The 12,954-nt window shown below is 32.4% G+C and overlaps 1 protein-coding gene across 2 annotated transcripts in view; it reads left to right on the top strand.

The window, feature by feature from the left end:
- Nucleotides 1-2,318: 2,318 nt before the first annotated feature.
- LOC142329561 (hsp70-Hsp90 organising protein-like) overlaps nt 2,319-12,954 on the top strand; it is a 49,153-nt gene continuing 38,517 nt past the window's right edge. Inside the window, exons 1-2 of one of the 2 annotated variants that reach the window (XM_075374248.1) lie at nt 2,319-2,585; nt 6,617-6,826. In XM_075374248.1, coding sequence (XP_075230363.1) covers nt 2,571-2,585; nt 6,617-6,826 — 225 coding nt within the window. In that variant the 5' untranslated portion in view covers nt 2,319-2,570. The remainder of the gene's footprint in view (nt 2,586-6,616; nt 6,827-12,954) is intronic. The other variant, XM_075374239.1, reaches the window with a different exon arrangement.

Raw genomic sequence — 12,954 nt, 5'->3', positions numbered from 1 at the left:
CTACTTCAGAATACCGTTTAGATTGTACTGAGGTTGGGGCAGACCTTTGGATCTCTGTGACCTCTTTGGACTTGGAGGCAAGGTTCTCAAACCCTTCAACAAGTGCAGAGAATGCTTCCTGAAATAACTTCAGGCGTGGTAAAAATCCCTTCGTAGCCGCACTGACACTCCTAGGGTATGCCAGAACACTGAACAAGTAATCCAACAACGCACGCGCACAATCGAGTGACATGAAGAGGGAGGAACTTCTTTCCCGCATCACTCGTTATACAAAATGTTGCTCGTTAAGGGAGCCATTTTTTTACAATCTATTTTGCTCATTATGCGAAATGCTCGTTAAACAAGGTTTCACTGTAGATCCAGTCATGAAAATATTTACATTTCTAATAAACGTGATACTACATCTAGTTAAAAGAATGTTTATAGTATGCAGTTTTTACATGTTATTTCCCTATGTTCCCCACAAGCAAAGTCTCTGCACACACTGAACTTAACTGAAATTTTTTTGTCACTTTTGAGATTTATTTTACACCTCTCTTGCTTCGGCCGGCACTGGCGGTTGCTGTTTTGAGGCTTGTGGTGTTGGAGGCAAAGAATTATTGCCTCTCAGAAGCGTTTCAATTTTGACTCTAAGATCCTGTTGAAGATTTCGTACAGTTAGGTGCTGTTTTATAAATTTAAATGCTAAGTCAAGTCTAAGTTTATAAAGGAACTCAAAACTATTTGTCTTCTTTATGCCTCTGGCTGCAGTCCATAACACCATATTACAAATGAATTGATTCCAACAGCATTTAACAATCCATAAAACTGGCCGGCCAAAGGCCATCTCTTAGTACACCGGCTGCATGAGCAGTTTTCGCACATTTGCCCAAATGAGTCTACTCCCACTTCAATCCCATTGTAGAACTAAATTGCTACAGGCTTTTTCATTACCTCTGAAACATCCGCTTTGTAATGCATGGTAGACGCAAGTAACAAAATTTTTCCCTTTCTTGGGACAATAGGAGATCTACTGTTGTTTTGTATGTGTCATATAAAAATATTCTTGTGTTTGCTGGACGTCCTTTGAATCGAGAATGTCAACTGGTATCTCTTTTTTTTCATCATACTGGATCAACCATCGTAACACCATGACTAAGCATTTCAGAAAGCAAATGAAAAGAAGTAAACCAGTTGTCAGTGGTAATTAATATTTGTGGTAAACTGGTTTTGCACAGCTTTTTCGCAAGGTGTTGAGCTAACAGTTCATCTCTATTATAGGTCAATGTAGGGAATACCAGTTACCAAGAACTTTGATTGTGCATCGTACATAATACTAGTTTCAGCCCATATTTATGCGGCTTATTTGAAATGTACATGCAAAATTCACAATGATCTCGACGAATCCCAGTAATTTTTCATCGATAGTTAATAAATAAAAATAATACAGTTTTAAAACATAACTGGCACTATTAATACTCTAAAAAAATTTCGTTAATAGTACAATGGGTGAAAATTCACTTAACGTAATCCAAAATGGTGAGTATAGGAATGTCTTCATCTTTATTTTCTATTTAACCTAAGGAACCCCAGGGAGGTATTACTTCAAAATGAATTGCAACTTGAAAACAGCACTAGCAATTAGAGACTGGGTACGGAGAAGCACTGCTAAGCAGACATGGCGGTGCACGAGACTTACTACTCCACAGCTGAATAACTTTTCTTTTTTCCTATTCAGCCTCCGGTAATTACCTTTCAGATAATATTCACAGGATGATATGTATGAGTGTAAATGAAGTGTAGTCTTGTACAGTCTCAGTTCGACCATTCCTGAGATGTGTGGTTAATTGAAATCCAACCACCAAAGAACACTGTTATCCACGATAACTAAACTTTAGGTAAAACTCTAGTATTCAAATCCGTGTAAAACAGCTGAACAACTAATTGGGCGAATTTTCACATAGTACCATTTACGGGATAAATGCTATAAATTTTTTTGTGAAACAATTTTATGGCTATCCAAGGGGAGGCACAATTCAGTTTGGATATAGGTTTTGAGTTCATATCCAGATATGTCCGACGGTAGAGACCCCTTGAAATCTTTCTAAAATTTAATTGGCCAGAAAAATGAACAGTTTCTGTAGAAACTGATATATTTTTCCGTTCAGACTTTTTTATGGGTAAGAATTCATAAGAATGAGTGAGGCTTTACATTATTTAAGGCGCCTTAATAAAATTTTTGTTACATATCGTCGGTGTTAGATTTCTCTAGTCATAGTAATTCAAAATTATTATTTTCATGTTGTAATAACTACAATTACGACAGACGGCGATTCAGTTGGCAATGAAAGCGTGATGTTCATGTTTTTGTTACACGGTATTGTCAATTTAGTGATTGAATAGATCATTTATTAGGTTATGATGTTTCGTGTAGTGTTTCTTTGCAGAATTATTTATTGATATAATGCGTTGTAATATTTATGGCCGTTGTGGTAAGAAAGTTCTAATGCGTAGGTTTGGTGCATTTATTTGATATGCTGTATTAAATTCGGTTTTCTGATGTTTCGGATTAAGTATTTACTTTTGAAAAAATGACTTCTTGCCAGGTAAATTGAATTTGTTGGTAAAAGTATTTTTCTTTTCCAAATTTGGCCATATTACCGTTGTTTTATAATTTAAGTATTGTTTTATAATTCATCAAGTTTTATTTTTTATATTCTGGTGCATTTGCGTTACAGATCTTGTAAATAGTTGCAATGCTTCATGTGTTCATTTATAGCCAATATTTTTTGTTACGTAATTTACACCATTACTTGAATTAAGAGGTTCATTTTCATTTCTATACGGTATTTGTCGATTATATTTAGTAAGACGTGGCAGTCACTTATACTCCGTAGTTACAATTTAGAGGTTATTATTGTAGTACTAATTATTACTGGATATTCAAGGAAAAATTACTTATACTATAACATAGCCTAAGAAATTATTGATATGTTGTGTTAAAAAATAAAGTCCAGTCGCATGAGGTTTTGTTTTTGTTAGTTATCTAGACCTGCCCTAGAAGCTCCTAGGTCAGCATTTTTATTCTTTGCACCATTACTTTCTGTGAGACTGTCCAAGGATTCATTTTCTTATCTGTGGTTACACAGAGAGCAAAATGACTGGAATGCATTTGGGATAAATTGGCCTATCTATCCCTGAAATCTAATAAGTTTAAGTTTCTGCAGTTATATTTGGACGGATCCCCTATTTTAAAAAGTTGTTTGTTATTATGGAGGCAGTCGCATAATTCATTTTTCCATACAATTATAATGTATACAAATAAACAATGACTAGTGAATTACTACAATTTTTTTATAAAATTGTAGTACAACAGTGATGTATGATTATTATTATATATTTTATGAAAAAGAGGTATTTAAAAAAACATTTCAATTGATCTGAGGAAGTAATAGTAATTACTAAACATGTTTGCTGTGGTTGGTGGATTTCATTTGAAATTAATATAATTTTTGTAGTCTGATAATATGTACTGAGTATGTTTATGAATGTCTTATATGTTTATTCTGTGTCAGAAAAACTGTTGCCTTTTTTTAAAGAAGTTTGTTAAATGAGGATAATTTTAACCCTGATAAATTTGATTTTTTTCTAATTCACTTAAATTACTATATCCTTTGTTCAAAATACTTTGTAGTTAATCTGAAAACTTTGGTAACTTCAAAATTATGTTTGTTACAGTAAAAATTTAAAGCTGATGAGTTAATTAAGTTAAGTATTTATTTGTATTTCATAATGTCTCCTTACTTAAATGTATTCTTTTTCTGTATTTTTATCATAATGAGATTTGCATACAATTTTTTTTTAATTTAGTCATCTAACTTACAACATATCTTTTTTTTGTTTCATTTTGTGAAAACCAATTGATAAGCACTATCTGAATGAAATAATACCATTAGTAATCTCTCTATTTAAACAGTTATTCTCCGTTTCCAGAGGGTGTTAATATAATGTTTGTATATCATTTATTTGTGCAAATCACAGCATTCTTGACAATCATGTAAATCAGTGGTCTGTTGTGTTGCAGTGAATTCCATCTGAATTTTTTTGGATAATTGAAACTTTTGTTTAGCCATCAAAATCCAGTACCCCATATTTAACTGTAGTTGCCAGAAAGCTAAATTTTGAATTCACCAATTCATTATGTTAAAAGTATAAATATATAACATTACATTTTGGGTATTTTTTTTTGTGAGTACCTTTTCATGATAAGATATCTGTCAACTACTTTATCTTTTGATGAGAAATAGAATTTAAAACCCTTATGGGAGAGGGGGACATGTACTTGTAATTCAGATAATTTAAATGGTAACACTCTTTGCATGATACATCATTTTAAAGCTCCATTTAAAGCAAGAAAAATGGTGTAAATAGAAAGTATAATGGTATAAATAAAAAATTATAGTTTTTTAACACAAAAAATTGCTTTTGTTCCAATTTAATGAGTATATTGACTAACAAAATATGATGCTTATGCTATTGTGACCTAATGATGGCAATGAGTTGATAATTGATGGTGTCTTCCACTGTTGCAAAAATGAAGCTTACTCATTGTGTAAATTCCATTTAGAGTGTTTAATTACTACACTCATACTTTCTTATGGGAATTTATTGTGATCAGTTGGCTAAATGATTTTGGTCTACCTTTACTACATTTGCAAGCTTTGTTACATCCGTTGTTGTTTACATCTTTTTTACCTTTTTTATAATTTTTTTTATTTTACTAAACTAATTTTTTCTGTGCTACCTGTTAACATTGCTATCAACATGTCACTTAGTGAACAGGAGAGGGTCACAATTTTAATGATAGCGACTTACAAGTAGGTGATAGAGTTAATTTGTTTAATGAAGTTTGTGAATTGTTGAATGCAAATTTAATAATTGTAACCCTATTTCAAATGGTACAGTGTCAAAAACCATCAAATGATTTGAAGAAACAGGGAGCATTAATAATAGGAGAAAACCAGGGAGGCCTAAATCTGCAACAAATAATTAGAGATAATGCAAGAATTTATTGAGAATCCTCATTCCTCTATTCAACCAGCAGCACGAGAAAATAACATTAACATCTTGCTACCATTTTGAGTACAATCATCATACCAACTTTTTATTTACAATCCAGTTGTACATGGACTCTATCACCTTTGAAATAGTTACTTTGGGAACCACGCAACACTTTTTCCACTCTTTATAGCAGTATTGGAACTCAGAAACTAGAACATCCTTCAGTTGGTCGGTTACATTTTTTGTTATGTTTTCTCTACTGTTCAAAAATTGGTGTCCTTTGAGGTTTTTTTTTTTTAAAGACAGCCCCAACAAGAAAAAGTCACAGGGACTTAAATCAGGTGAATGAGCTGGTTGAGGAACTACAGGAATGTTTTTCTTTGCCAAAAACACATTAATTGATAATGCAGTGTAACAAGGTGCATTGTCATGATTTAGCATCCAGCGTCTTTAATGGTTGGTCAAGCAGGCAACTGTTTTCTGCAGTCTTTCAAGAATTTGTTTGTAAACATATTGATTTACAGTCTGTCCTATAGGCAAAAACTCCTTATGGACATTGCCATTACTATCAAAGAAACAAATTAGCATGGTTTTGATTTGATTCATGAAGCTGAATCATGACAATTCACCTTGTTGTACTGCAATTAATGAGTGTTTGGCAAAGAAAAACATTCCTGTAGTTCCTCACTACCTTATTTGCCTGACTTGAGTCTCTGTGACTTTTTCCTGTTCCCGATTTTAAAAACTACCTCAAAGGATACCATTATGGAACAGTAGAAAACATAAAAATTGTAACCAACCATCTGAAAGATATTCCAGTTTCTGAGTTCTAACACTGCTATGAAACGTGGGGAAAACCGTTTGAAGCATTACGTAGCTTCCTAAGGGAACTATTTCAAAGGTGATAAGAGTCCATGTATAATTGAATTGTAAATAAAAAGTTTTTCTGTACCAGTATCATTACTTTATTTACAGACCTTGTACACCATTTATCTTGACTTAAAGAGAAGTAATACCTTACAGTGGTTCTGGAGGCTAAACGGAAAAAAAGAAAAAAGAATGTATATATGTTGAGGTTGTTTAATAATGATGCATATTTTGTTTGTTCAATGACTTGGGAAAATGTTGAATTTATGGTATTACTGAACTGATGCTTGTTTATTGTTTCTTTGTTATAAGCTGTATGCTGTTTGTCCTTTACAAAACATTGTGCACTTGGGAGTAGTTTAACATTTTACACTACTTTATTTATATTTGCATACAGTTTAGTTTATACATTCCATCAATATTTTTTTTTAAATCTCTGTGTGACTATTTTTTTTTAAATCTATGTGTATGCAACTTTTTAAATAGCTGAAATCCTTGGCAATGTGATGTGGAGCAGTGAATCCAGTGGCATGTGTCTGCCTTTTATCTGCAAGATTTTTTGCTTTAATCGCAGCTGAATGTGACTCATACTGTCTAAAATTCATCTATTACTAAGCAATTGAAATCTGGCATACTGCCATGTGCATAATTTTTTTTAAAATTATGTTACAGATCATTTTTTAATTTATTGAATATGTGTATTTTACAGGTTGAGGAGCTAAAGGAGAAAGGGAATGTTTGTGTAAGAGAAGGAAAATTTGAGGAAGCTATGCTTCATTATTCACATGCAATTAAGTTGGATCCAAAAAATTATACTTTATATAGTAATAGATCATTAGCATTTCTACGTATGAATCAGTTTTATTTTGCCCTAAAAGACGCTAAAGAAACTATCAGGCTGAATCCTTATTGGGCAAAGGTAATATAACAACTGTAATTTGTATTGAAATGTTATTTTTCTGTACATACAATCATTTATTTCTGGTTTCTAGCCCGAACTCATAAATGCAGCTTTTTTTCTGTTTAGATCTCTCCAAGAGGTATTTTTCCTGATGTTATTCCTAGTTTTTTATCCATATAATAAATCATTGTTTTTTTTTTTTAATAATGAATCTGCTTTAAAAACTGAATTTGTATTTCTCTTTAATAATTCATTGTGATAATTAATAATAAAAATTCCTGCTTGTAATAATTATAGTTTTAGAATCATACACATAGCCAGTACAGCTGATAAATTTATAATGTAGTGATAATAAGTAAGAAGAAGCAGAGATCTCTTAAAATGCTAAACTAAAATAATGAAAAAGAAGCAGTAAGTGGTAATAATGAGTTAATTTTAACATTAATAATTTTGATGTATAACATGTTCAGTAAAAACACATCATTTATATTTGTAAACATTTACTGTAATATCAAAATTTCGTTCAGATTCTATGTTTAAGTTCTTAGATACACCTATTCCACTCACTCCTTTTTAAAGATATGTCATCATCTTTTAAAATTCCATACAATTATCAGTTCTGTCCATGGTAAAACATGTATAGAAGAGTCATGCTTTCCTGATGTGGTAGAAAGTTGAATTTTAGCAGACACATTGTCTTTAATCCAGACATATGTTAAAGTATCTCGAGATTCTTTCTGCAGTAATTTTTTTAAATTTTAAATAATTTTTAAAATTAAGATTATTTTAAGTTGCCCAAGATGTCTATATTAAATTTATTTGCTGAGATTTGAAGTTAATTTATTTAAAAATTAAATATTATAAAATTTTAAAGTTATGTGTTTTGCTTTTTTAGAAATTGTACCAAATCTATTTCAAACTAACACTTTTAAAACTATTCATCATAATGGTTTCAGTGACTAAAAATTTGAATTTGTTATGAGGCATGTTTTTAAAGTAAGTACAGTTTTGAAATTTAAAAAAAAAAACAAGTACACTATTCTTAACAATTTTATTTTTATGTGAAGCCTGTACTTTAATCTCTTTTTCTACATAATTGCCACCAACATTAAGGCACTTGTATCGTGCAACCAACTTTTGAACACCGTTATTGTGTGCTGCCTGACTTAATAACCATTGCAACATGGTCACAATTTTTGATAATTTAAGTGTTCGGTCACAATTTCATAGACAACACTTCTTGAAACTTGAGAAAACTCTTCAGATAGTGAAGAAATCGTAAAACGTCTGTTCTCTCTTGCTTTTTTGTCAACTTTCTGCACCAATTCTTCAGTAATGACAGTAGGTCGTCCTTCTGTTCCTCATTATGAACATTCTGGCGGCCATATTTAAAAAGCCCTAACCCATTTTCATACCATTCCATCACACTAATGTTTTCTCCTTACACTTTCAGCCGCTTTCAGACCTTTAGCATTAGAAAAACGAATCACACCACGTATTTAACAGTCGACGGGATTCTCGATCAGCAGAGGCATTTTAAATACTCACAAACAAACATAAACACAGTCGAATATTTTTGTAATGGCGTCTGTGACTTGGCAACAGATGCAGCTACACAGTCTGCATCTGTGGAATGCTGACCACAGTATAGCAGCGGAATTTCAAAACAGTACCTACTTTAAAAACATGGCTCATATGACGTTGGTTTTAAATGTTTTTCTTCAGAGTTCATAAGGCCTCAAATTCCCCTTAGGCACAGCTATGTTCTCAACATTCCCCCCCTGAAGAGCTAAATAGGTGGATTGAAACTGAAAACTTTGAATTTAACTCTGCTATGATGATTATACTAAGGATAGCTCCGCAAATTTTTAATAAAGAGGTTTCCTGTTGTTTTATGTATTCTCTTGCCATTTACCAATAAGTGATTTATTCATCTTTTGGCACAATTTATCACTCAATAACAAGAGATTGCTCATAACGTCTACTTGCTCACATCCGCTTTAGATGAGGTCATTGGCACTTAGTAGAGGAAACTAAATATTCTTCCAGTTATTCAGCTGGTTGATTACACTTAAAATAATCTTTTAAAAAAAAATTATAAATAAACATCAAAAGTAGGGACTCACAAATATAAAAAGCTATAATTATTGATTTTTAATTTTTATAAGAGCTTTGTTTTTATCTGTATAATGTTTCTTCTTTACACACAATACAATATAATTAAAATAATCCTACACAAAATAAGAATACATACAAAAAAATTTCTGATTGTGATGATTCTGGGTCACATGTTCCTTTTTGGCAAAAGAAACTTCTTTTCGATTGCTTCTTGCATAAAAATTGATCATATTTTGATCAACAAACAGCATAATTATTTTTGGTTCAACTGGATATTATGCACCTTCAGTTCCTTTTTCTCTTTGATATTTCCTGTTGAACATAGCAGTATCCAATGGGAGACAGGTAAATTTAGCATGCTCAGGAAGATGTTCTTCCATTAGTTGTTTTGTTAAATATTTACGAAAAATACATCTTGGGATAGACTTTCCAGTTGCTTTTCAATAGAATGTACATATTCCAGAAACATTTAGTAAAGCAAATCACAAAGCCAGAGTCCACCTTGTGTTACAGAAAAGTGAATCTTTTACCCACATCTGATCCACTGAATCGAACACCACATTTTGTCGTGTTATAATCATGTATTATGTGAGGTTTCCAATCAGTTACATCAACAGTACCTTTCTCATGCATGGAGGACCATACAACTTATATTTTTTTTTTAGGTAAATAAAATTTCATTATGTTATCTTGCACTGCAAATATAGTGGATCCTACTTTTCAATTCTTGTTTGGCAAAACTGTTGGTGGAGTTTCGTTTTTATTCTTTTAAACTTACTAATACATCTTCTGTAACAATGATACAATTAGTATTAGTGATAGTAGTTATTAGTAATTAGTATAATACAATTAGTAGCTGATATAATAATTATCAAGTGTGAAATTTCTGTTAATTCCCTGTATATCAGAAATCTGGGAGGTTTAAAATGTTTTGAATCACATAATGTGTATGCCTTGATCCCATATTTTGCTGGTTTATTTTTCACATAAACAATGAAAATTCATCATCTTTTAAAAGGTTTAGTGTTTACTTTCCTGTGTAAATAATTCTATAGCAGAGCTATAGCTCTAGAAGGGAAAGTATTGTAATCAGCCCAATTTGGGCATATGTGGTTTTCACCAGTTTGTGACATTTTGACATCTAAGGAACCCAAAAAAACAGATGGAAATTTTCCACATGTTAAATGTTCATGTGTGTGTTGTGGTGTTGACTTCTAAATCACCTTATATCTCCAGAACTACCGTACCGATTTTGACCAATTCTGGTCAGATTACTTCTGTACATGGGGCATTGATGCCATTAAATTTTCAATTTGAAAGTTCAAGGAGGTAAGGGGGTGAGACTGTAGAGATTTAGAAAGTGTGAGGTTACTGTCAGTATCTCGAGATTGCGCCTTAATTAAGTTCACATTTTTTAGCAATTAAAAAATAACATTATTTGAAAAAAATGTTTTTGCAAAATCGCATCCCCCATACCAAAAAATGTTGTTGTACTCATCTGCTATGTTGCGACATCACAGGTGAGCGTAAGAATTAAATAAATGAATAATATTTAAAGTGTAACCAACTCTCTTTGGCTGAGTCACAAACTAAATTGCCCAGTTTTGTTTGTACCTGGTGCACGAAATCTTGCCGCTATACCAGTCTGCTGACCGTGCAGGAGAAGTCTGTTCTATGTAAGTTGTGAAATTACATTAGTTTAGTTAGTGCCTACCGCCACACTGATACGAATTAAATGTGATATGCGCATGCGCTTTAATTAGAATCATTGAATTAAATAAATGTAAAAATATTATTTTTAAATTAAATGATAAATATTTTTAATTAAGTTTTGTGTTTAAGACATGCATCAGAAACAACCCATAGTTGTAAGACTTCCCTAGAATGCATTTTTAGCTGTGTGGTCAGCTTTTTTCATTTATTGTTGCAAATTCCCCTACATTTAAAGAAGAAAGAAAAGTATTTATAAAGGAACTACAGTGAGACCATTTTATCATGTACTTGATGATAATACTATAGACTAGAATTTCACTATGCACTAAAATTACAGAGATACTCATATTTAATTTGATTTATGGAATGTGATTATGTACAACTGGTAATGTCTTACAGCAATTGTTGGAACTGTCCAACATTTTCCTGAAAGTAGGTCCATAATCCTTTGCACCATATCTTTTGATGACACCCTTTGTAAGACATCAGAACTAATGGAATTCATCTCTGCAGTAATGGCTCACTCCAGGTCTTAGAATATGTGGGTTTGCTTGATATACAAGTCCTTTCAAAAAACCCTATTGAAATATGTCTGGTGATGACAAGTCAGGATAATGAGGGGGCTACAAACCTTTTGAGAGCACAGGATCACCTAAGATTTCTTCCAAAAATTCTGTGGTTATGGTTGTATGGCACGTTACCCCATCTTGTTGCAAGTAACAATAGCTTTCATCAGGTTGGAGAAGAGCTACAAATTTCATAATTATATCCTGGTATGATGATCAGTCAAGGATTATGTAAAGAAAAATTGGGTTCACTGTTTGTTGTTGAGAAATTGGACGCCAAACCCGTACCTTCTGTGAGTGCAACAATGATTCATGCAAGATTGTGGATTTTGTGTTGACCAATATCTGTTGTTTTGACTTAATGTAACCGCTAAGATGAAAATATGCCTCCTTACTAAAAAACACATTATTCAGTATGCCCATCCCACTGCTTTCCACCTCGTTGATGAACCACTGCAATACCTCCTTTTAATAGTGTCAGGGGGTTTCAGTTCCTGTATGCAACATATTCAGTATGCATGTTGACCTGATTTCTTTGTGCCCTTTTGTGCACTCCTGGTATGATATTCCTGTCTGCGACGGTAGTAAACTTTTCCTTGAAGAGTTCAAGTAGTGCACATACCTCTTCCATTTCCCCTTCTGTCAATAGTGAAGCACACCTATTCTTCTTCTTGTCAGTAACACTCCCAGTCTCAAAAACAATTGATAATTCATGTTACTGTCAAGTTGTTTGCCACACTTGCACCTGGAAATCCTGCACAAAATTGTTCTTTAACATAGTCATGTGATTTGCTTCTGAAGTACACTTTGACAGCACCCACTATGCTATTGAGAACAGCATGATTATTCACAATCAACATGCCACACATTCTGTAGTCACAAAGGTCATGTGCTCTGTCTGTAAAAATGATTATTGAATGCTGATGCCATCTACTAGTAGGTTAGCTAACTATGTAGCCAATGTCTAGACAAACATCAAAAACTTTCAAACATTTCTAAAACGTGGATGCTCAGTGTCAGTGTGCTCAAGACAAACGATGTTCATGATAAAATTATTGCACTGTACAAATGATGCAGCCAGTTTGTAGTTTTTGCCTTTCCTCCCATATTATTTTGCTGTTATCATATAGATTGAAGTAGAATGAGAAATCTCTTGAAACTCATACGTGTTCTTATTAGTTACTTATCAGTTCCATTTTTTTCTATGTTTCTAAAACATTAATACTATTCTCATTTCTTGAACCTGTCAAATATGACTTACCGATTAATACTCAAATTTTGGATCGAAAAGTTAGACAAGCATCCTTGTCACATCTGTAATCTACTTCATTTTTTCCTCAATGCACTTGTTAGGGTATTTAACTATCATCTATCTGAAAAATATCCCCTTCACTATCTGAAAAATCATCTTTTTCAGTTGGCTCATCGTTTTTATCAACTAATTTTCCCATTCATCTTCTTCCCCTAATATCTTTTCACTCTTTTATATTCAACTCCATGTAGGAAAACCATAATATAAGCTTACATAAGCTTATTACATAGCTTACATACATTTTATAATAATGTTGAATAAAACAACAATAACGCCAAGAAGATACATAAGAAATAAAGAAAATATTCAGTAATTTGTATTTACATGACTGAGGGCAACAGAGTAAAATAATATCTGAAAATAGACTTCACACCAAAATATCGCTTATAGCACCAAATCTACATTACAAATACCAACATAAAACAGTATTTCTCTGC

This window comes from Lycorma delicatula, chromosome 1 (genome assembly GCF_047948215.1).
Source record: "Lycorma delicatula isolate Av1 chromosome 1, ASM4794821v1, whole genome shotgun sequence".
NCBI lineage: Eukaryota > Metazoa > Arthropoda > Insecta > Hemiptera > Fulgoridae > Lycorma > Lycorma delicatula.
The sequence above is the reverse complement of the archived record's forward strand: the minus strand, read 5'-3'. Positions and strand labels throughout refer to the sequence as shown.